Consider the following 22,175-nt stretch of genomic DNA (forward strand, 5'->3'; position numbering starts at 1 on the left):
TGGATTTATGGACACAAATATGCATAACTCAAAGATGTTTGTAACAGATTACCTCATGTAACCTATCAATCTTAATGTCATAATCTGCTGGGTCTGTGTATTTTATTTTGGTCTGTATCATTTGGTATGTATCATTCTTGTGTGTAAAGTTAGCTATATGGAGTATGGAATGCTTTATGATTTTAAAAGTGTAAAGGCAAGCCATCAAGGATGTATCCCTCAAGGTCTGGTCAACTGTAAACAACACTTTTGTCCTTTAAGTGATAACAGTGGTTGTTCCTAGGTAGTCATATGACCTCCCTAACTGGTAGGGGCTGGCCATGTAACTTCCCATGAAAGGCTGGAATGTAGAAATAGAATTCCCCCCCAAAGGTGGTGTCTATAAAACAATGGGTCTGGGGCTGGGCTGGCACACCCAGGAGATTAACTAAAGACCCCAAGGAGAGGGAACTTCCCTGGTTTGAAGGCTTAGCTGGAACAAGAACAGTTTTAGGGTGAGTTTGTAGTAAGTTTATAGTGAGGTTTTAGAATTAGCTAAGTGTTTTCTGTTATTTTAAATTGTAATCTTGTTTGCTCTGCCTGTTTTCAGTTATAACCTTTTAAATCCTACTGCTTATACTTAGTAAATAAAAGTGATTTTACTATAAAGCCCAGTGTAAATAATTCTTACCTAGGGGATCAATCAGTGTGTACATCCTCCTTTCATTGCTAAAGGGAGCTTGCCTAAATATAGCCACTCCCCGACTTACGAACACACTGATTTATGACCATCCATACTTACGACCAACCTTCCATTAACTCCATTATAATATTTTCAAGGTGAGAACCATGTACGTCAAGTTTTTCTAAAAGCGCGGGCAGCGCGTTTAAGGGTATTTCTGACTTGTAACCAAATCGAGTTACGACCAGGTGTTCAGAACGTAACCCGTTCATAAGTCGGGGACAGCCTGTAATTCATTTGGGGTTCTGATCCCATTTGGGGAGCGGTATCCTGAGAACCTGGGCCCAAAGCTGCATTTTCTTTGGACCCAAAAACTTTCAGTGTCTGTACTAGGGATGGTAAATATCAGTTAATTGAATAGTCGAGTAACCTCATGAAATTGTATTGGTTAGTCGACTAGTCTGTAGTCCCCAGGGCCGACAGCCAACGTATCAGAGGCAGCAGCGCGGGGTGCCAGGCGGGAGCTGGTCTGCGAGGGGAGCCAATTTAAAAACCAGCTCCCCTCATGGACCGGCTGCCTGTCGCCCTGTGCTGCTGCTTTTGTGAAAGTAGCAGCAGTTCCTGTCTAGAGCGGGGTCTGAGCTCCCGGACCCAGCATGAGCTGGAACTGAGCTGGGCTGCCTGCCCATCTGGCTCCTAATACACTTTAAATGCAGAGCTGCAGCAGGGGTAGATCCCAAACCTGTCCTGAGCCAGGACTGAGCCAAGGCTGCTGGCCAGCCTGCTAAAAAGTTTACTGGCAGGAAGAAAGGAATGAGTGTAGTCTGTAGTATTAAGCTATTAGCTTTTCCTTATCTGTTAATCGACTATGCTATTACATCCCTAGTGTGTACTGCTCGGGGTGGGGTGGCAGTAATCTCAGCTCTGTGCCGTGGCCCAGGGGAGACCAGCTGAGCTGGTCCAGCAGGACAGGGTAGTGGGAAGCTCCAGAGAACAAGCAGGCAAAATGTCAGAACCTTTGTCGGCACTCTGGGAAGTATCCCCAAGGAGTCTTCTGTGTCCTCACCCCATCACACTGGGTTCTGTGTTTGTTAGGTTATTTATTAAAGTGTCAATCTAGAAATTTGCAAGGAAAACAATTTATAAAGTTACTGACTTGCTTCCAGCAACAGAAATGCATCTGCATGAAATAAATGTTCAAACATGTCTGTCTTTTTAAGTTATAGAACCTGCCAAAATAAATCTTAGCTGGTTTTCACCTTGTTCATTTTGAACATTCAAAAGCATACAGTATTACTTCATAGAAAGCACGTTGCTCTTATTAGATCAGAGACTGGTCTGCTAATTTATTGTGAGGAACGAAGGGATTCTTTCTTCAATTACATGCACACAACCACTTTTTGCTTCAGTGGGACATGCATATGCATAACTACAGACAAAGGTGCCAGATCTTCAGTTGGTTTATATGACACAGCTGAGGTAATGGAGCTGATTTATACCATCTGGTGACCTGCTCTCCAGTATTTTAATATTTGTTACTAGGGCAAAGAGATGATGATTGTGGTGTGGTGATGAAAACTGAGGGAATAATAAAACAAAACCAGAAGCAGGTGGTGGGCAATACCACCTGCATTTGTTAGAAAAATGTCTAGCTCTTTGGGATATGTGGTAAGAACAAAGGAATGGAACTGCTACTTCTCTTCTTTCTTCACTTTCAACCCTGTGGCATAGGTGGGTACATTTTATATTGGTAAAGCCAAAATAATTCACTGATAGCATCACAGGTTACGAGTTATTTAATACTTAGGGCCCACAGATATCTGCAGCCACTTTTATGAGCACAAAATTGTGGTGTCTGTGGCCTGTAGTTTTCCATGGTGTAATTTGAAACTGGTATCCACAACATGGTTGCATTTAATACTTAAAAAATATTTTTAAAAACGCAGCCAATGGGAGTTCTTGAGGTCAGGGAGCAAGAGAACAGGAGCACAGTCAGCTAGGCCTCCTTTTATTCTGCACATTCCCATGTCTGAAAGGGATAGGGACTTGCTGCCTAACATCCATAGAGAACTCTATATGGGGATAGGCAAGCAATGGTAGAATAAGAGCAGGCTTGTGCAATGGTACTTCCTTTCACATCGAAGCTGCTGAAAAATTCCCCTGCGCACTACTTTCTCAGAAAATGGGACAGTCACACTTATTCCTTGTTTCCTTTTCTTCAGCATTACATTTGATCCTCCATGGCTACGTCTACACTCCAGGCTTCTTGTGCAAGAACTGTTTTGCACAAGAGTTCTTGCGCAAAAGGTCTTGCGCAGGAGCGCGTCCACACTGCAATGTGCTTTTGTGCAAGAGCATCCATGGCAGTGTGGACAGTCTCTTGCGCAAAAAAGCTCTGATGGCCATTTTAGCCAGAGGGGTTTCCTTGCGCAAGAAACCCCTGTTCCCTGTCCACACTGCCTTCTTGCACAAGAGCTCTTGCTTTTCCTCGTGGGGAGAGGAATAACTCTTGCGCAAGAAGCCCTCTCTTCTGATGCTTTACTGTAAATTTACTTGTGCAAAAACACACATGCAGTGTAGATGCTCCGCATGGTTTTGCAGAAGAATGACCATTCTTGCGCAGAAAGCCTGCAGTGCAGATGTAGCCCATGTATTTTGTGAGTGGCTAACTTTGTGGAAACATTCAGAGAGGGGGAATTATGTAGTCCTTGAATTGTGAAGAATAGATTGTTTAGTGATGTACCTTGGCTCATGATAAACCAGTGATATGTCAATATCACAGCTGGTCCACAAAGAGCTTGTATCTTTTTGCTAGCGCTCTTAAATTAATCTAGAATGAAACCTAGGGTAAGAACACGAGGACACCTAGTCCAGTGTGTTTTTAAATACATTTGCAGCCAAAATTCTTTATTTATTTGCTGTACCGGTTTTTTACTGTTAATAACAGAGACCCACAACAGCCGTTTTCATGGATTAGAAATGTCCAGTTCAAAATTCTTTATGCTTATGATACACTGCCCCAGTTTTTGGCATAGTAAATCTAACAGCACTGCAGAAATAGGCACCACTTAAAGATGAAATACAGTCTGACTTTCAAGTTATAACCTTTGATTATCATCAAAAGTAACCAATTAGAGGCATTAAACTATGATAGAATGAATGTTGCAGAGGAGTTAATTTACACATGTGATTGGAATAGAGTTTTTTTGCTAAAATATTTATTGCAAAGGAGACCATAATATTCTGATTTTTAAAAACTCCATTCATCTGAAGAAGTGGGTTGTGCCCATGAAAGCTCATGATACCACCCACATTTTTTGTTAGTCTCTAAGGTGCTGCAGGACTATTGGTTATTTTTAAAATTTATTCAGTTACAGACTAACACCCCTATCCCTCCGAAATTGTCAAGATGCAGGCACTGTAATTGAGTATTCTGGCTGCACTCAAAGAAAAAGCAGGAGAGCACCAGACAGAACTTCTGCAACTGTTGGGAGGACAAATCTGGAGAAGTCACAAATGTTCTTGGAAAAATTGAAATGTCTGTCACTATTTTGTTGGGGTTGCCTTTGTGTTTGGTGCTCTCCTGGCATTTAAGGAGGCATTATTCCTTTTCATTCTGAGGGCTAGTTTTCTCTTGTGCTTCCTTAGCTGTATGAAGAGATGTAATGGAAGATAAAACACACAGTCTCTCCTTATAGTAGTTAAATTTGGGAAGCTTCTGTGTGAATTTATCCAGCTGTGAATTCTGTAAGAATAATGTGGTAAGGTTTCTGCTTTCCATCAAAATAAGTGCTTCCTGATTGATATAAACAGTCTCCTTTCAATTAGGGTGGGAGTAAAGAACAATAATAAACCTTGGGAACCCATTTGGCATTACCTAGCAACTGGTCAAGGCCTCCATATACCACAGCAACCTTGACCTAGTTTCTGTGTTAAAGGTCTTGGGTTCTTTGCTGTTTGAGTGAGAGCCTGGATGTTATGTGACTGCTTCAAATGCAATTTTAAAAATGGAGATTTGTATTGATTTAAATATAAAAATGAAAACACAACCAATGAAGTATTTTGTAAATCAAATTTTGTATGTATTTTACAGTGCCCCAATATTTTTCATGTTCAGTTTTTACTCTTGAAAATGCATACTTTCTCTGTAGAATTTGTTGGGGGAGGAAGTTAAGCTGAAGGATTTGGGTAACAAATAGAGGACAGTTTGAGACTTAGCACCTGGAAAAGCATTAGGTTGGTTTAGGGTGGTGAGAGGTATTTCTGCTAAAATGTTCAGCAGTGGAACAGTTAACACTGTTGACTTTTAAGCTGGCATCATTAAGTTCCAGGGTCAACACCTTTTTGATACAAATAAAAGCAAGTTCATGCTTAAAGCAAATTTTTCAAGCTATTTGCAGAGTCAGACAGAAATGACTACATCAGTTAAACTCAATTGATGTTTAGGTGGTTTTCCATACAATCACTAATAAGAGCTAGTGCTAGAATTTGTTAATTGAAAATATTTGCTGAGTGCATATATTGTCCGTCTTAGGATATTAGTATTATATTGCTCCTGAATATTGGTAAAAAGTGTGCATAGTTTATTACACAATGAATGAAGCAATAAACAAAAATGTCTCTAGAAATCTTATGTTTTAAATCATCTGGATAATAAAGAAGCTGATGTGATTTTGAGAGTAAAGTATTTAATTTTAATTTCTGAACCATGCTTTTATAGTCATCCGATAGGTGTAACCAAAATGTCATACTTAACTGATAGATGTAGTCTGAACACTAAAAGCCAGAAGTTAGTTCTAATCAGAAAGTTCTGTGGATTTGAAGAAATCACTTGCTCCCTTTTCACATCTAATTTTCCCTATCTACAAAGTGGAGGGACAATATCTACCTCTTGGATTGTTATATGAAGTAATGCTTTTGATGTGATTTAAAAGTAAAAAGTTGTAAGTGAATTATCAAATTATTTAAAGTTCTAAGTTAGTTATTATTACTAATAAAAGTTTGGATCTGGTTAATGACACTGGAGATTTGTAGGCAATACATTATTTGATTCTTGCCTCTGTCCGATGAAGTAGCTGGTTATCAAATACACACACACACACACACACACACACACACATGCGCGCGCGCAAGCTACGCTGATATGGTATCATATGTAGAAAAGAGTACTTACAGAAATGTTGATTAGTCTCATAAATTGACTTGTTCTGAGTCCTTAGATTAACTAAAGTAAGCAGGAACAAAACATAGTCATAAAGGGACCATCCTCATGGCCTTAAATCTGTGTGAATTAAGTATCTGGGATCATACTTCTGGGATTTAAGATTTTTTAAAAAATACCATGTGCTTTTTGGGTGGCCTGCTTCTTCACCATTAAAGTTAATGGGAATTTTTACTTTTAAATGCAAGAATTATCTGAGCCTTTGTTTCCATCTTTTTGATGAATGGTGTGCGTTTAAGAAAGACATTACTTAACCTCTTTCATATTCATCTTCAGTCTATGAAGTACACTACTAATTAACAAGTAGTAACAGTAAGGTGCTCAGTAATCATTAAATAAACCTATACTGTAATGATTTAGTCTTTGTGTTAGTAGGTAGAAACTTTGAAAGCTATGTATATTTGGAATATAGTCTCATTTAAAATTGTTAGCAACCTCCTACAGAACCTTGTTTAAACTTAATGCAATTTCTCTAAACTTTAACTTTAAAATATGGTTCTGTAGAAAGGGGCTAACACAGATAGAAAACTGTAAGTTGATAAGGCCTTAGATGTTTCAAGCAGTGAGAAAAATTTTCCACATTTTGGATAGTTTTACCTCAATATATGGGCTAAACTAATTGAGTAGTTGTGTATAATGGTTTAGAATGATGAGCCAATGTAGATTGCAAATTGGGCAAGTATCCCATATAAGTAAATTAATTCTGAGTTGTTAGTCTCATCACCAGAGTTATAAAATAGGAAGCAATTTGATGTCAGATTAGTCAATGCCTTTAACCTGGAACAATGGAGAACTGGGTTGGTTTCTTGATTGAATAACATAAAAATTAGATTGGTGGGTTCATCCTAGTTCCTAATGAACATTGGCCCACATGCCAATCATCATAAAGAGGAGTCAAAATAAACAAGTGTTGCAGGTCATATAATTGACGGAGTCTTGGGAGGGTACAGTTGACCTCTGCGTTTGAAAGGACAGTCACTTTCAAAAACACAAATCAATGACAAAATTTAAACTAAAGCTATTCAAAAGCAATAGGACATCTCAAAAAGTGATTTCAGGATAGCTGTGCTTCACAGGAAGCTGAAGCAAGTTGGCATTTGGTTTCATGCCTCATGCACTTTCAGGCTTTCATGCCTGAAATCATGCCAGAGATCATCTTCTCTGTGGTATGTTGTGTTTTGGGCAATTTTAATTTAATTAAAAATCCAACGGTGAGAGAGTTACAATTTTGATCATGGTCCTATATTTTTATTATTCCCTCTAATGCATACATTTTCAAAAACGTTGAAAGTCTCAGAGGGCTTGGGGTGTTAGTCTGTAATCTAAAAAAACACCTTAAAAAACAACAATGGTCCTGTAGCAACTTAGAGACTAACCAAAAAATATATAGATAGTATCAAGAGTTTTCATGAGCAGTTCCGCAGACTCTCTCTAGAAAGCTCAGTCACCAGGTATGCAGTGGCATCATCAGGAATAGTGTTACTGACAGCTAGTAACACTGCACAAGACCATGTGACTGCGCCCTGCCTAAGCACATAAGCCACCACATCAGAGGTTTATACAACTGCACATCCACTAAAGTGATATATGGCATCAAGTGCCAGCAATGCCCCTTTGCCATGTATGTTGGCCAAACTGGACAGTCGCTACGACAAAGGATTAATGGACACAAATAATATATTTGAAGTGGAACACACACAGAAACCTGTTGGGGACATTTTAACTTTCCCAGGCACTCATTAATGGATTTAAAAGTGGCTATTCTCTGACAAAGCTATTTCAAGAACCAGCTAGAGAGAGTCTGCAGAACTGGCCTTCGTATGCAAATTTGATACTGTCTCTCATGCTTGAACTGGATTATATTCAACACCCAAATGGTATCAAAAGCTAAGTATCGGGCACTTACAGTTTACTCATTTAGCATGAACATTTTGACAGGTTTTTTTTCTCCTTTACCCCTCCTCTTTTTCTGCTTTATAATTCAACCTCTGTGCCTCATGTTCCATATTTGTCATCTGACGAAGTGGGCTGTGCCCACAAAAGCTCATGATAGTATCTGTATATTTTTTGGTTAGTCTCTAAGGTTCTACAGGACCATTGTTGTTTTTAAAAAATGTTGGTTTGCTTTGGCAATGTGATTGATAGCTCTTTCTACCATTCTTACTTAAGTCATATATTTTTATACTAAACATCTTATTACCTTAGTTTTATTATTTCAAAATCAAGGGCGAGTTTGCTAATGTCTGACTGCAGACTGAAGGAATGTTAATGAATAGTGCCATTGAATTTTCAGGTTTGAGCTTTTCTGATCTTAAAGAATATAAGTGTAAGCAAAAATATTATGCAAGCTGAATAAAATTTGAATAAATATAGACCAGATGTAAGTATAGGGGCCCATAAAATGTAATACAAATATTATCCATATCCTTAAAATAAATCTATATTTTAGCATGAAAAATTATATTCATATTGAAGTTGTGGGTTAACCTCTTATTTTTTTTATTGGAACTTGGCAAGTGAACATTTCATGCAGGGGTTTGTACTTAAATGGGAAACAGATTTTTTTTCTAAACCTGTAGAAAATGTTTTCAGTATTGTGAAATGAAAAATGTTTTAATGTTAATGTAGTAATACATTTTTACATTATATTGCCTGTTTCTATTCACGTAGTGTTTTAGCTTTGCATTTTGGGTATCTGTTAATCCTTTATGAATGTTAGTAATTCAAAAGGATTCTGCATGCAGCATGGTACATTAAATACATTTTTTATATAAGAGGCATTTTGCTCTTAATCAGCGTTTGGTTGCTCTTGCTGAACTTTTGTCTTCTGGGTTACATTTAGATCTGTGAATTTAGAAACAAATACTACTATATACCACAGTTTATTTGGTGTAACTTCCTCTGCCTACAAGTAACTAGCACCTGGATTTATTTTAAATACTGGAAAAATCCTTAGGTAGGGTCAAATTTTTCAATGACATTCTTCATACAACCAGTTGACTTCTTCTGTTATCCATGAACCAGCCTTTAAAAGTTTTAATGACAGATTTATAAGGTCAGAAACAAAATCTGCTTTCTCTCCTTTTACTGTGATGATTGATGATAATGAAACAATTAAAGATATTTTACTTGTCCTGAGAGTGGATGTGTCGGTAATCCTATAGTACTTCTAGTCAATGGAAGGTTCTGCCCTCTTTATCAACTTTAATAGCTATGTTTAGTGGCTGTAATATACTTTACTACATAGTGAATTTGTTTGAAATATATTATTCTGGGTTAGGCAAATGGTATGATCAGTTAACCAAATCTGAATACAATGATTTCTTTACAAGATTGCTTACATTATGATGTGTATAGTTTACCATCTATAGTTCCCTTTTGGGAAAGGCTCCAGTTCATACAGAATACTTAACATTGCATATTTTATATCAATAAAGTCTACTTGTGACCAAGAAACTATTGGACATAAAATACTACCTTTAAAAGAGCCTCTATGAAAAAGTTTATTTTAAAAAACTTTGTGTTAAGAAATTCTATATTACTTGTTCTTTAAATCTGAGAGACAGTAAGTAATATGTCCAACATTAATCATATATTTTTGGAATTTTATTTTCCTGCTCTCATCCTATACAGTAGCAGTTGAACAGCTCTTATCTCCCATTGCTTGTATATGGGAAATGGAAATAGCTGGACTTCTTGGAAGAAAGGAGTTATCTCTTACTTTAAGTGGTAAATCATATAAGCAGGAGCCTACCTACTTCCTGCCCTGGTTTTGTCTTTTGATATTGGAGGTACAGAGCACCTGTCTTAGCCCTCCTGCTCTCTTTCTCTCACTGCCTTTCCTCTCTCTCTATCCTAGGAGAGAAGGAAATAAAATATAGGAGGCAGCAATGGAAAAAGGATTCAGACACAAGCTGGATAGATTTAATCTCTTTGATGATGCCTTTGTCAGTGCCAAAATTGTGGCCAAATGTTATGGAGGTTTTGCTGGTGATCCATATAGATATCTAGTTCAGAGACTAGAACAACACATTAGAGACAGGTCAAATTAAAATTAACTAAGATCCCTTTTACGGGAATTAAGCTCTTTTGGAGATGATCTGGATGAGATTACTAAGGACCATTTAGTGTAATGTGAAAGATGCTTCTTCATCAGAAATTCAGGCCTCCTCTCTTGTTCAGGCCAAAGTTCTGGAAGTGGAGGATTTTTCCTCTCTACTTCTTGTTCTTATTCAACATTCTTCACTTCCTTTTTTCTTTGCAGCATGGTCTACTTTCTGTTTCAGCTCTGGCAGGCAGGACTCTCTTGCATCTCCCTATTCCCCCCCAAATCCCATCTGTCCCCGTGAGCAAGCAGGCTGTCTGAAATGAAGACCCTCTCCACTCCCTCATAGTGGAGGACCTCTGGGCCAGTTGAGCCTGGTATTTTACTTCCAGTGTGTCCTGAACCTGACACAGATTGAGGCTTCTGCATAATCCTGGAGCTGTGCTTCTTCAGCTGCATTTCTTTGCGGAGACCCTCCCCAAAGATCCATACTTCTCTCCCTACTTGCAGGTGACTTCTTTTGAATCCATAGAAACGAGGTTGAAAGCCCTCCAAGTGCATCATTAATAATCTATAACCTGTCCTGGAAAACGATTCCTCTCTCTCTCTCACAGACAGCCCCCTAACTAGAAACTAATTATTTCCAGCAACCATGCATCACACCTCAAACATACTCACCAGGAGCCCACCCTTGCAATAAACTCCTATGCCAACTCTGTCCACACATCTACACAAGCGACATCATAGGGCCTAACCACATAAGCCACCACATCAGAGGTTTATACAACTGCACATCCCATAATGTGATATATGCCATCAAGTGCCAGCAATGCTCCTCTGCCAGGTATATTGGCCAGCTGGACAGTCTCTACGACAAAAGATTAATAGACGTAAATCAGATATTCAAAATGGTAACACACAAAAACCTGTTGGGGAACATTTTAACTGACCCCAGCACTCATTAATGGATTTAATTGTCTTACAAAGTAATTTCAAGAGTCGACTAGAGAGAGTCTGCAGAACTGGCCTTCATATGCAAATATCTCTCACGGGTTGAACAAAGATATGAATTGGATGGGCCGTTATATTAAACACCCAATGACATCAAAAGCTAAGTATTGGGCACTTCACAGTCTGCTCTATTAGACTCGTTTAGCACGACACTTTAATTGACAGGGTGGTTGGTTTTTTTTTCACTTCCCTCCTCTTCCCCCTTCTTTTTCTACTTTTTATTTGAAGCTCTGTGCTCTTGCTCCTTATTTTCATCTGAAGAATTGGGTTGTGCCCATGAAAGTGCATGATACTATCTGTATATTTTTGGTCAATCTCTAAGGTGCCACAGGACCATTGTTGTTTTAAAATTTTTTTTTAGTTACACGCTAACACGGCTCCCCCTCTGAGACTTTTATTCATTAACAGGATATATTTTAGTTTTATGATCCTGTGATTTGTGTTTTCCTTCCCTGTTACCCCCAAGTGCTTGCAAACCTTATGATTGGTCTTGATTCCAACTTGCATCAGGAAGGGGCTCTTTGTCTTTGCCACTTCTTGTCCTTCTGAGCAGGAGCAAAATATATTGCAGAGGGTTTAACTTAGGTGTCATTAGCTCACCACAAATGAGGATTGGGGGCTCAGTCCACAAATGTAGAGTCAGGTCTACAAATGATGTGATAAGCCTATCTTATAGATGGCTTGTGTCAGAACAAGTGGTGAAATTTCCCTACGATTGTCTATGATTCTCAAGTCTCAGGACTCACCCGATGAGTGTTTCCTGTTTAGCAAGCTGATTTCACCCCTCTTTCCACAGTCACACAGCTTCGCTGAAAGTTGGGTTAGGGTAATTACATCTACTCCCTAATGCCTGTGCTCTGTTTATGGTTTTTAGATATCCAGGTCCAGAGAGTCGTGATCTCTGACTAATTGTTCTCTCTTCACTGGACATGTAAACCAATATATTTGCCTCCTGGTTTTCTTTTCTAAATGTTGCTCTTCCTTGAGTGAACCAAAGCTTTGCGCACTTGATGTAATGAGAGCATAATCATCTATCCAGACAGAACAAGATCCTTCAGAAATACATGCAAGCTGTAATGCTCTTTGTAATGTTTTTTTTTTTCTTTGGGAACATCTGCTGTTGGCAATAGGAGTGCATCACTAGAACCTTCCCTGAATTATATCTGCCACTGCCAACAGTTTCTAACCTCAGTAATAAACAAGTCTGAACTTCATTTCTTGCAGATCTAACCAACCCTATAAAATACTCATAACAATGAAGAGTCTGGCTTTAAATTATGCCATAAAAAGTAAATGATATTAATACACCACACTACTTCAGGTAGAGTTCATGTAGTGCAGACACCAATGTGTAAAAATGATAGAAACCTTGTAAGAAGTACTACTCTGAATTGGTGAGCAAAATATTGTAACCAAAATGTAATTGGCTGATGAATGGGTGTAATAATGGTCTTATCCCCACATATCTGTAACGTAGCCTTACTTATTTTCACATTAATTAAATTATGGAATGTTGTGGATCAGTAATTATCAATTTTAAGCAACTTTTGGAATGGATGAGAATAAATGCATAGAATTTTGTTTCTACAGGATGCTATAGTTATACATGAAGTTTATGAAGAAGGGGCAGCAGCTAGAGATGGCCGACTCTGGGCTGGTGATCAAATTCTTGAGGTAAATTAATTGCAAAGCCTATTTTAAAGATATTTGTATTGAGTCCGAAATTGCTTTCTTCAGAGCTCTAACCATTTAGTAGATTCTGATGCTTGTAATGAAGATACCAGTAACACTATGTTCATAAAGCGTTTTTTTAACCAATAAAAAAATCCCAGGATATATTATTTCACAAACTTCTATAAATTACAGCTAAAGATTGAGAATGTATTAAATTTTATCAAGCAGGATTGCTTTTGAATTACATCAGTGTCATTTACAAAGGTACAATTGCTAAGAATCATCCATCTGCTTAATCTTTTATTTAGAAACCTGCTTTATAGTGTACCTTTGTTATGCTTTTATATTCCTTCAGAATAAATTGCAGTACTAGTCAGCATTAGTACATCATCTTCAACAGTATATATGTTTCATCAATAATCAACATAATTATCAAGATGTAGCACTTTATTATCATTTTTATAAGCTTGATGTTGTATCTAGATCCCAGCATGCCTTTTAAAGCATTATACTGGAAAAAATGAAGTGTTTACAGTTTATTTTTAATGTATTTTTAACTGCATTCTGTAACTATACATTGGCATAAAAGCTGAGCTTTGCAGAATCCTGTGCAAATAAGTGGGTGACTGCAGAGTCATTTCAAACTGTTCATGCAGGCTAACTTATGGGACATAGCCTGTGGTGTAAAACCTGTAGACTTGTATTTTGTTTCTTTAATTCGAGTAGTTTGACTAGTTGGTACATGTGCACATAGTCAACATCACATTTTTATTTGTAACTTAATATAAGAAAAAGACTGACAGCAGAATTGTTGGAGACAATTGGAAATTCAAATATATAGAAATAGAGAGGAGAGGGTTAAGAGAGGGATGTTGATGACTGCAAATTAGACTTGAGTCTGGCACTGATGGTTCTAGTACAGCTGTTTCCAGCGTTTCACTCTCAGATCAGGACAAATTCCCAGCACACCCATTTTGCTGTAGTACATGGGGTTAGAAAAATAGTGAGGGGCACTTGGGGAATTGTTTTACAACTCTTTCACAGAACACATTTTTTTAAATGTTAATGTTATATTTGTTTTCACTTTATAAATGACTGTGTCTGAACAACATGTGATTATTGACCATGTGATAAAAATGGATGAGGTTAATGGATCCTCCGCTGACCAGACAGGAAAATGCAAATGCTTGTACACCATTATATTTGTATGAATTATACCTTTAAAGCTGCCCTAAAGAGGCAAATGTACAACAGAACTTAGCTGACTTAAGCCTAATTAAATTTGTTTGACACAGCCCAATATATAGATATGTGTAAATTCAGTTTATTTTATAATTAATATATGACTATGGTTTGATATGAGTAGGACTACAAAAACTGATTTTTCTTCCTACATAGTAACTTATAAAAATATACAATATCATACTTATGTGTTTGTATTACATTCTACAATTACTTTATTATACTTTTATACAATTACTGTTTCATCTTTCCAATTAAACCTTTAAATTTAGACACACTTGCATTTTTTAATATATAACATGCAAATGAATGCACTGATCAGATAATCTGAAAATGTAGGCTTGGAAGGATTAAATTTTATCTGTAAATGTCATATAGCCAAACGCAAACTGACGAAATAATATTTCCATCAATGGTAATCAAAGATAGGCAAAGTAAAGAAAACGTTGCTTGAGAACTTATTAGAATTTGATTTAAGGATATTTATTTTGTAAATTTTGACATGTGATGTTGACAATTAGTGTATTATCAAGCATAAAACTGTAACACTTTAAAACTCGGCGTCTACTGCGATTACATAATTATTTACTCTCTCACACTCAACGCCATATTTTTCTGCGTCTGCAAACATTTTACTTGATAAAACTAGGAGATGTTAAAACTCAGAAAATTTTGTGCAACTGTAAACATTTTGATAATTTAAAAAAGTGCAAAAATAAACATTGATGTCTATTGAAATTATGAACAAATAAAAATTTAATTCTGCCACGCCATCTTAAAGGATATTGATACAGATACTAGATTTGGCTAGATATGGAATCTGAATTTCAAGTTTCAGTACTTTTTCAATATTTCTAAATTCGCTCAGTGCCAATGCACTATTCAAGCTTTCTCTGAACTAGAATGCTTTTCAGATTAGGTCAGGAAGCTTAACTGAGAGCTTCTGTAGTGGTCTTGTGTGCCATCTATTGGAGCAAAGAAAAATAATCATTTTATAGCAATCTTGTTAAAGCTAAAATATTTTCACTTCCTAACTTTTCTGTAAGTTTACATTTGAATATAGTGAATGTAGTAATGAGAACTTGAAAAAATAATGCTCTTACTACATAGGAAAAAATCTAGTTTACAGCCAGTACATAATTTCTTCCTCATGTTTTCTATTCTTTAGCATAATGAAGTTGGGGGGAGGGAGAATCTAAGCTTTCATACCAGCAAAGAAAAAGCAACAGAAACATATAACGTGCAGAGGAAAAAGACACTTTCTTCTTTGATACTAGGAAGAGAAGTAGCTTTATCAATAGTGAATTGAGTGAATTGAGATTACTGAACAATGGGGAAAGGCAAGCAGACAAGAGTAAATGCTACAAAGCCACCGATTGACAGCTTTCTGAACGGGAGAGCCAAGACAGACTTATAGAGTACATCTCATTTCAAGTGAGGTGATCCAGTACAAGGCATCATAAGAAAGTACAGAGTAGAGTGTGTAATATTTTTTAAATGTTGGTCTTTAGAAGATAGTGCTCAGCACCACAAAAGATCAGGCCAATGAGTTGTTGTGCCTAGACACCCAAGTTTAAAATCTTTTGGCCTGAAATTTGTAGTAGTGGTAGATACTTTTTTTTAGATATTTACAAGTGTGAGTTTTCCCACAGTGATCTATAACACTCACCTCTGCTCAGGACAAGAGGTGATAAACTAAAATATCTATTCGATTTTCCTTGCTTTTCACTAACTGACTTTTCTATTCACTTTGGCTGATTAAGGCAGTAGGTAGGTATCTGCAAATACAAATCACTGAATGTCACATATTGTGCAGTTAATTTTAGTAAACAGGAATTTTGCCTGTGTAAGGACTAGGGGATCGAGCCCCAAGTTAGAACCAATTGATTGGATTTTAGATGACATTTGGAATGATTCTGCCAGTTTACTCTTCAACGGTTTGATGGTTATTCCAGGTTAATGGTGTTGATTTGAGGAATGCTGGTCATGAAGAAGCTATCACAGCCTTGAGACAGACACCTCAAAAGGTGCAACTGGTTGTTTATAGAGATGAAGCTCAATATAAAGATGAAGAGAATTTGGATATTTTCTATGTAGATCTGCAAAAGAAATCAGGCCGAGGATTAGGCCTAAGCATTGTTGGAAAACGGTAAGAACTTGTCTTTACTGCACTGGCATTCCAAGTGAGAATGTATTGTGTCATACAAACAGTTGCAGCCATTATATGTAATGTGAAATACAGAAAGAATGACTCAAGCCACAAAATGCAAGATCTGAACCACTTCGTGGATGTTTTCCACCCTGGGGTTTTGATTTGGACTCCTCTAGAAATAACAATGGCATGTATGTCATGTAATAACACTATTTCTGAGGCTATTTGTTGTTACCCTTAGTATTTGGCATTTTATAACTCATAATATTAATAATATCCATTTATAAAAAGTATGGTCTAGTGCAGGCCTGGGCAAAATACAGCCGTGGGCTGCATCCAGCCCACCAAGCCACCGGATCAGGCCTGTGGTAGCAGTGGGGAGCCCCAGGCAGGCTCCCCAGCTTGCCCCGCAGCCCCACGTACTGTGCAGAAACGCAGCTGCAGGGCTCCGTTTCTCTTTTAAAATTGGGGGCGAAATTTAGGAGCCGCCCTGCTCCCAGAACATTCTCATTGGCTGGTTTCTGGCAGAAACCAGCCAATGGGAGCTGCTTGTTAGAATAACAGTCAGCTAAGAAGAATCACGCCCCCTGTCCTGGGCTCAGTTATTCACAAAGCACATGGCCAGTCAGGCAGGCTGGCTAGGAAACATTTTAAGCTCGGCAGGAAGGCAGGCTAGTTTGGCAGCTGACAAGACGCTTGGCTACTGCCTGTTTCTGGCACTCCCCGCCCTCCCCCCCCCCCACGCACACACTCAACATACCCAAATCCTCTGTCCCCCTCTTTCACCCATACCTCCTCCCAGATCTAGCACTCCAGTCTCCTGCCCCATATCACAATCTCCTACCCAAGGTCACATCCCAAACCCCTGCACTCTAGTCTCCTGCCCTAGGTCACAACCATCTGCGTCATTCCAACTCCCTCCAGATTCCAGTCTCCCTCCTGCACCCCAGTCTCTTACCCTAAGCTCCCTTCTGCACCCAACCTCCATCCCAGACCCCACATTAATATCATGGAAGAGTGTGGCCCTTGACCACTTTCCAAAAATCTTGGTGTGACCCCCCCATCAAAAATTACTGCCCTCCCCTAGTTTAGTGACTGAGAGTTAACCACTCTTGGGTTTTTTATTCCCAGTCTGTGACTGCTGGCAAGTCCTACTCTTCCTGACTCAGCTTTCCTAGCTTTAAAATACGCATAGTGCTGCTACCTACTAAGGGTGTTAAGTAGCATGTATTTTACTAATCGAATAGTCGATGCATTTTTGTATCGACAATTCGATTAATTGATAGGGCGGCGTTGCCCCTTTGAAACTCTGCCACAGTGGCGCACAGCTGATCCGGGGCTCCGTGCAGCACTGCTGCTTTGAAATGCAGCAGTGTTTCAAAGGAGCAGCACCGGACAGAGCTGGGGATCAGCTGTGCGGCACTGCCCCTTTCAAACACCGCCACGCCGCATGAAATCTGGGCTCCCTACAGTGCTGCCACTTTGAAGTACTCCCTTCTTCCCTCCTCCCTTGCTGCCTCTATCTGATAGAGGCAGCAAGTGGGGAGGAAAACAACTAGTTGACTGTCCTGTCAATTATCCAATAAGTATTTGCTTATCCAATAGCAGACTAGTCCTTAACATCCCTACTACCTACTATCTGGAAGTGTTTTGAGGATTAATTAGAGAGCTCTTCAATCACTGATTATAAAATACTAGTAAAAAATGGGGCAATTAATAACAGCTGCTTTAGTAAAAAATAGCTTTTTGCTGATGTGTTTTTAAAACTGTTCTGTTAAAGTTGTTTGTATTAAAGCTACAGTATATTAAATGTATCGTCTATTGCTAGAGCAAACTTCAGGTCAGCACAAGAAAAGTCTCTGATCAGTCTTGGTGCATGTAAACATCACCCCAACTTCTGTTTCTTATTGCAAAAAAAAAAAATCATTATGCAATTATCCCAACTGCTTGTGGTCAGTAAAGATTCTTTGGTAGTTTTCATAAGAATGGAGATGTTTAACCCCAGTGTTGTGGATATATTTTCATGTGGGTAATTTAATTCTGCTTCCTCGAATTGGATATGGTATTCTCCAATCCTCCCCACAACTGTCTCCATGCTAGACTGTTGTGTAGTATTGCTAAGTGCTCCTATAGTGGTTGTGTTCCCCTTCCCCCAACCCCTCCCGGAGCTTGCTGGATTTCTGTGAGAGATTAAATTATTCCTCTGTACAGTTAGTAGTATTAGATATCATTTTGTTTGTGAAGCACTTAAGATCCTTCTGGATAAAAAGGTACTGTATACATTAAGAATAGTAATAGAAATGTAGCCGTGTTAGTCTGGTGTAGCTGAAACAAAAAACAGGACTATGTAGCACTTTAAAGACTAACAAGATGGTTTATTAGATGATGAGCTTTCGTGGGCCAGACCCACTTCCTCAGATCAAATAGTGGAAGAAAATTGTCACAACCATATATACCAAAGGATACAATTAAAAAAAATTACCTCTCTTTGGCCCTTTACTAATCCACGCTGAAATAGCTGGACTAGGTTCCAAGAGATTCTTTAGGAGCTACTAAGGGCATTCTTCCTTGTTCTGTGGCTGGTAGAGCCACTCATCTTGTCCACTTCATGCTTTAACCCAGCTCTACCCTGCTTTTGCTAGCCTCACTCTCTAGCTACATGGGAAATCCCACAGAACTGGATCCTGCACTGCCCTGGGTACACAAATTTATATGCAAACTACAAAAATCTCTGTACAGCTCTCTATACTCTTCTCTGTGCCTGGGGCCCTCTAGGGCTGCAAAGAAGAGATTGGATTTGGCCCTGTATAAGGGGAAAAAAATCTAACATGAAACACTTCTTACCAAGCATTTCAAGAGATAGTCCAACTCTATCCTTAGCAGATTGTGCCTTGGTTTCAGGGCAGTATTTTTATATTACAGTAGCATATGCTTTTCTTATTTGAACAGATTGTACACACCAGAACTAATAGCATAAGGGGGAAGGGAAATAGTGCATTTTTTTTTATTTTAATGAGTTTAAAATCTGTAGCTTATAATCACTTCAGAAGGTCAGGTGTAGTCTAAAATTAGTTTCTCAGCTCCCATGTTTCTTTTAATGTCTCTTAAATACATGCAATCTGAATTGAACACACAGAGACTAGTGGATTGTGTAATTAGCCATATGCTTCTTGTATTGTCAGAAATGGAAGTGGAGTGTTTGTCTCTGACGTTGTGAAAGGAGGAGCTGCAGACCTAGATGGGAGATTAATACAAGGAGATCAGATCTTGTCTGTTAATGGGGAGGATATGAGAAATGCCTCTCAGGAGGTTGTTGCTGCTATCCTCAAAGTAAGTACATACTACGTTTTTAGATACGAAACTGCAGTTACTGACAGTGTGCAAGGTAATCATCTTGGAGTGTAATTTACACATAACCAGGACAACCTAAAACCGATTATCAAGACAGATAGGAATTTGATATGGAAATTACATTGAGATTCATTTCATTTTAGCTGTACATGTATATTTATGTAGTGGCAAAATTAAGATGCAGATATTATGTTAGGCATTTATTTGAGAGTCTAGCCATTTTTTCAAGCGATGGAAAAAACATGAAAACTGAGAGGCATATAATATTGTGGAACTGAAACTTTTCTAGCTTACACTAACCTAGCAGCCATCCAATGTAGTGTACATTTGTTCTAGCTAAGGCTTTCTGCACGTGTTGGTGCCGTTTTTCTGAAGTACTTGGGATCAAATCCTGATCAGACATACATCCAGAGCACAGACAAGCCTGTGCAAGGAAACTCTGCACCTTTCTTTACTACACATTCAATAACACTGTCCATGGAACTGTGGAAAAGAGTATTATGGATGGGCCAAGACAAGGGGAGCTGACAGGATCACTGGACCTGTAGGCAAAAGGCGGGGCCTTGGGCATACGGGGCTGGATAAAAAATTAGGTTTTAGGTTTCAACATTCAATGGTTTCTTAACATTATGGCCTAAAACTATGTTAGTAAGTCTAGGAGAGCAGAAATGTCACAACCCTGTTTAAATACTGTGTATTATATTTTATTATCTTCCAAGTGTGCTCAAGGGCTAGTGCACCTAGAGATTGGAAGACTGAGAGCTGGTTCTTGGTTATCATCACGGAAAACATCCCAAAGCAATCAGGTTAGTGACAATTCTATCAACAGACAATAAAGCCACTGCGGTCTGCATGGAATGTAGATGAAGACCTGTTTGGAGCAGCTGACATATTCTGGGTCATAGATTATTGTTTTAAAATTATCATGATGCAGTATTGTTCTTTTTCATCATTTTTAAGTAAATCTCATTGATGTATAAACTGTTTCAACCAGGTGTTAAATACTGGGCAAGTGAAAAGAATGAGTCAGTGCTTTCCTTTTCAGCACGTCTCTGGTTTGAACATACCACAAACATTTAATCACTTTTCCATCTTAGAAGTTCCCCTGTGATATTTTGAGTCAGCAGGAGGCCACACTGATGCACAACAAGCCCCCAAAGTTTGGGGCCTCAATGGCCTGACTGCAGGCCAAATATCAGTTCTACCAGCCCATACTTGTTCAGAACAGGCCAGCAAATAAACAATTAAGCAGTCTCTGGTAGACTAGGCCAGCGGTGCGCAACCCTGTGGGTCGCAACCCTCTTGGGGGTCGCAACACCAGGCCGGCCACCATTTTTTTCCGAGCTCAGCATGTACGCAGTGGGGGAGCGGAGCAGCAGGCGAGTGGAGCGACATTTAAAGGGTCCGCTTTTTTTTTTTCCCCCCTTTCACTCAAAATTTTCCTAGGGGTTGTGCCGGGAGAAAGGTCGCACACCACTGGACTAGGTGGCAGTCTAGGTGCCACGTCCTTGTTCGGGGCGGGGCAGCAAATAGACAATTAAGCAGTGTCTGTTAAGCTATCTGATAGATTATGAGCCCGGGCCCTGGGTCAGGGCAAGGCAGCACATAAACAGTAAAGAGGTTCAAAGGTGCAGGCCTGTCTGCAGGCTGAGCCAGGGGTTGGGTCTCCTTGCTGACAGAGAGCCGACACGCACAGGAGCTTATTTCCCTACAGGGGGAACCTACCACCCAAGGGAAGAGGCAGGGGGGACCCAGGCCCATCCGCTCCACTGCATCCCAGCCCAGAGCTATGTGGAAAATATTGCACTCAAATAACACGCAGAACAATTTTCAGCTTTACTTATTTTTTCCAGAATAAAAGAAATGCTTCACTTTTCAAACACGGCACATTTTTAGCACTTGCATTATGAGCACTGTTTCCATCAGAACTAAAATCCGTGTGCGACAGTGGAGAGTGGCATTACCTGAATTGCACTATTTTGAAGAGGAAAACTTAAGGTTATAATAGAAATTCCTTCTAGGAACTCTAGCTCACACACCAAAGTATTTACATTGTGCAAATCAGATCTCTCCCTGGGAGCACCCAGGCAATGCTTTCAGACCACATTATCACTGTTGAAGATGTAGCATGCGGTCTCCCACTCTGTACACAGGCTGCTGTATGGACAATTGTATGAAGCCCACCCTAAATCCATATATAGACATTTTCAGAGGTGTTCTAAAACTCACAAATCCCATTGAACTCAACAGTTGCCTCAAGTACTAAACAAAACACCTTTGAAAATCTGGTTCTATTATTTAAGTGTTTGAATATGGATTTAGGAACATAAGAACGGTTGTACTGGGTCAGACCTAAAGGCCCATCTAGCCCAGTAGCCTGTCTGCCGACAGTGGCCAACACCAGGTACCCCAGAGAGGGTGGACCGAAGACAATGATCAACCTATTTGTCTCCTGCCATCCTTCTCCAGCCTCTGACAAACAGAGGCCAGGGACACCGTTTCTATCCCCTGGTTAATAGCCTTTTATGGACCTAACCTCCATGAAATTATCTAGCTTCTCTTTAAACTAGGAGCCTTTGTTGCCCATGTTTTGATCAGTATTATTAATGCTGAAAATGTTTGTCCTATAGAGTATGAATTTAGGGAGACATAGGGTGAAAACTGACTTGAATTCTGATAATTGCATGATGAATAGATTCTTGAAATCCTGGCGGGGGGGGGGGGGGCGAGAGAGAGAGAGACCGACCGACCTCTCTGGTCTGGTGACATCCATGGTCTGGCATGATTTTACTTAGCCAGACGACTTACCTTGGGTGTG

The 22,175-nt window shown here is 39.0% G+C and overlaps 1 protein-coding gene across 11 annotated transcripts in view; it reads left to right on the forward strand.

Annotated features, from left to right (window-relative positions):
* Positions 1 to 22,175, forward strand: part of PATJ (PATJ crumbs cell polarity complex component) — a 223,638-nt gene that overhangs the window by 182,050 nt on the left and 19,413 nt on the right. For all 11 annotated transcript variants that reach the window (XM_075936118.2, XM_075936122.2, XM_075936120.2 and 8 more), the window contains 4 exons: positions 12,529 to 12,612; positions 15,810 to 16,003; positions 19,189 to 19,336; positions 20,077 to 20,163. In XM_075936118.2, coding sequence (XP_075792233.2) covers positions 12,529 to 12,612; positions 15,810 to 16,003; positions 19,189 to 19,336; positions 20,077 to 20,163 — 513 coding nt within the window. The remainder of the gene's footprint in view (positions 1 to 12,528; positions 12,613 to 15,809; positions 16,004 to 19,188; positions 19,337 to 20,076; positions 20,164 to 22,175) is intronic.

Source organism: Pelodiscus sinensis, chromosome 9 (assembly GCF_052426305.1).
Source record: "Pelodiscus sinensis isolate ZL-2025 chromosome 9, ASM5242630v1, whole genome shotgun sequence".
NCBI classification, from domain to species: domain Eukaryota; kingdom Metazoa; phylum Chordata; order Testudines; family Trionychidae; genus Pelodiscus; species Pelodiscus sinensis.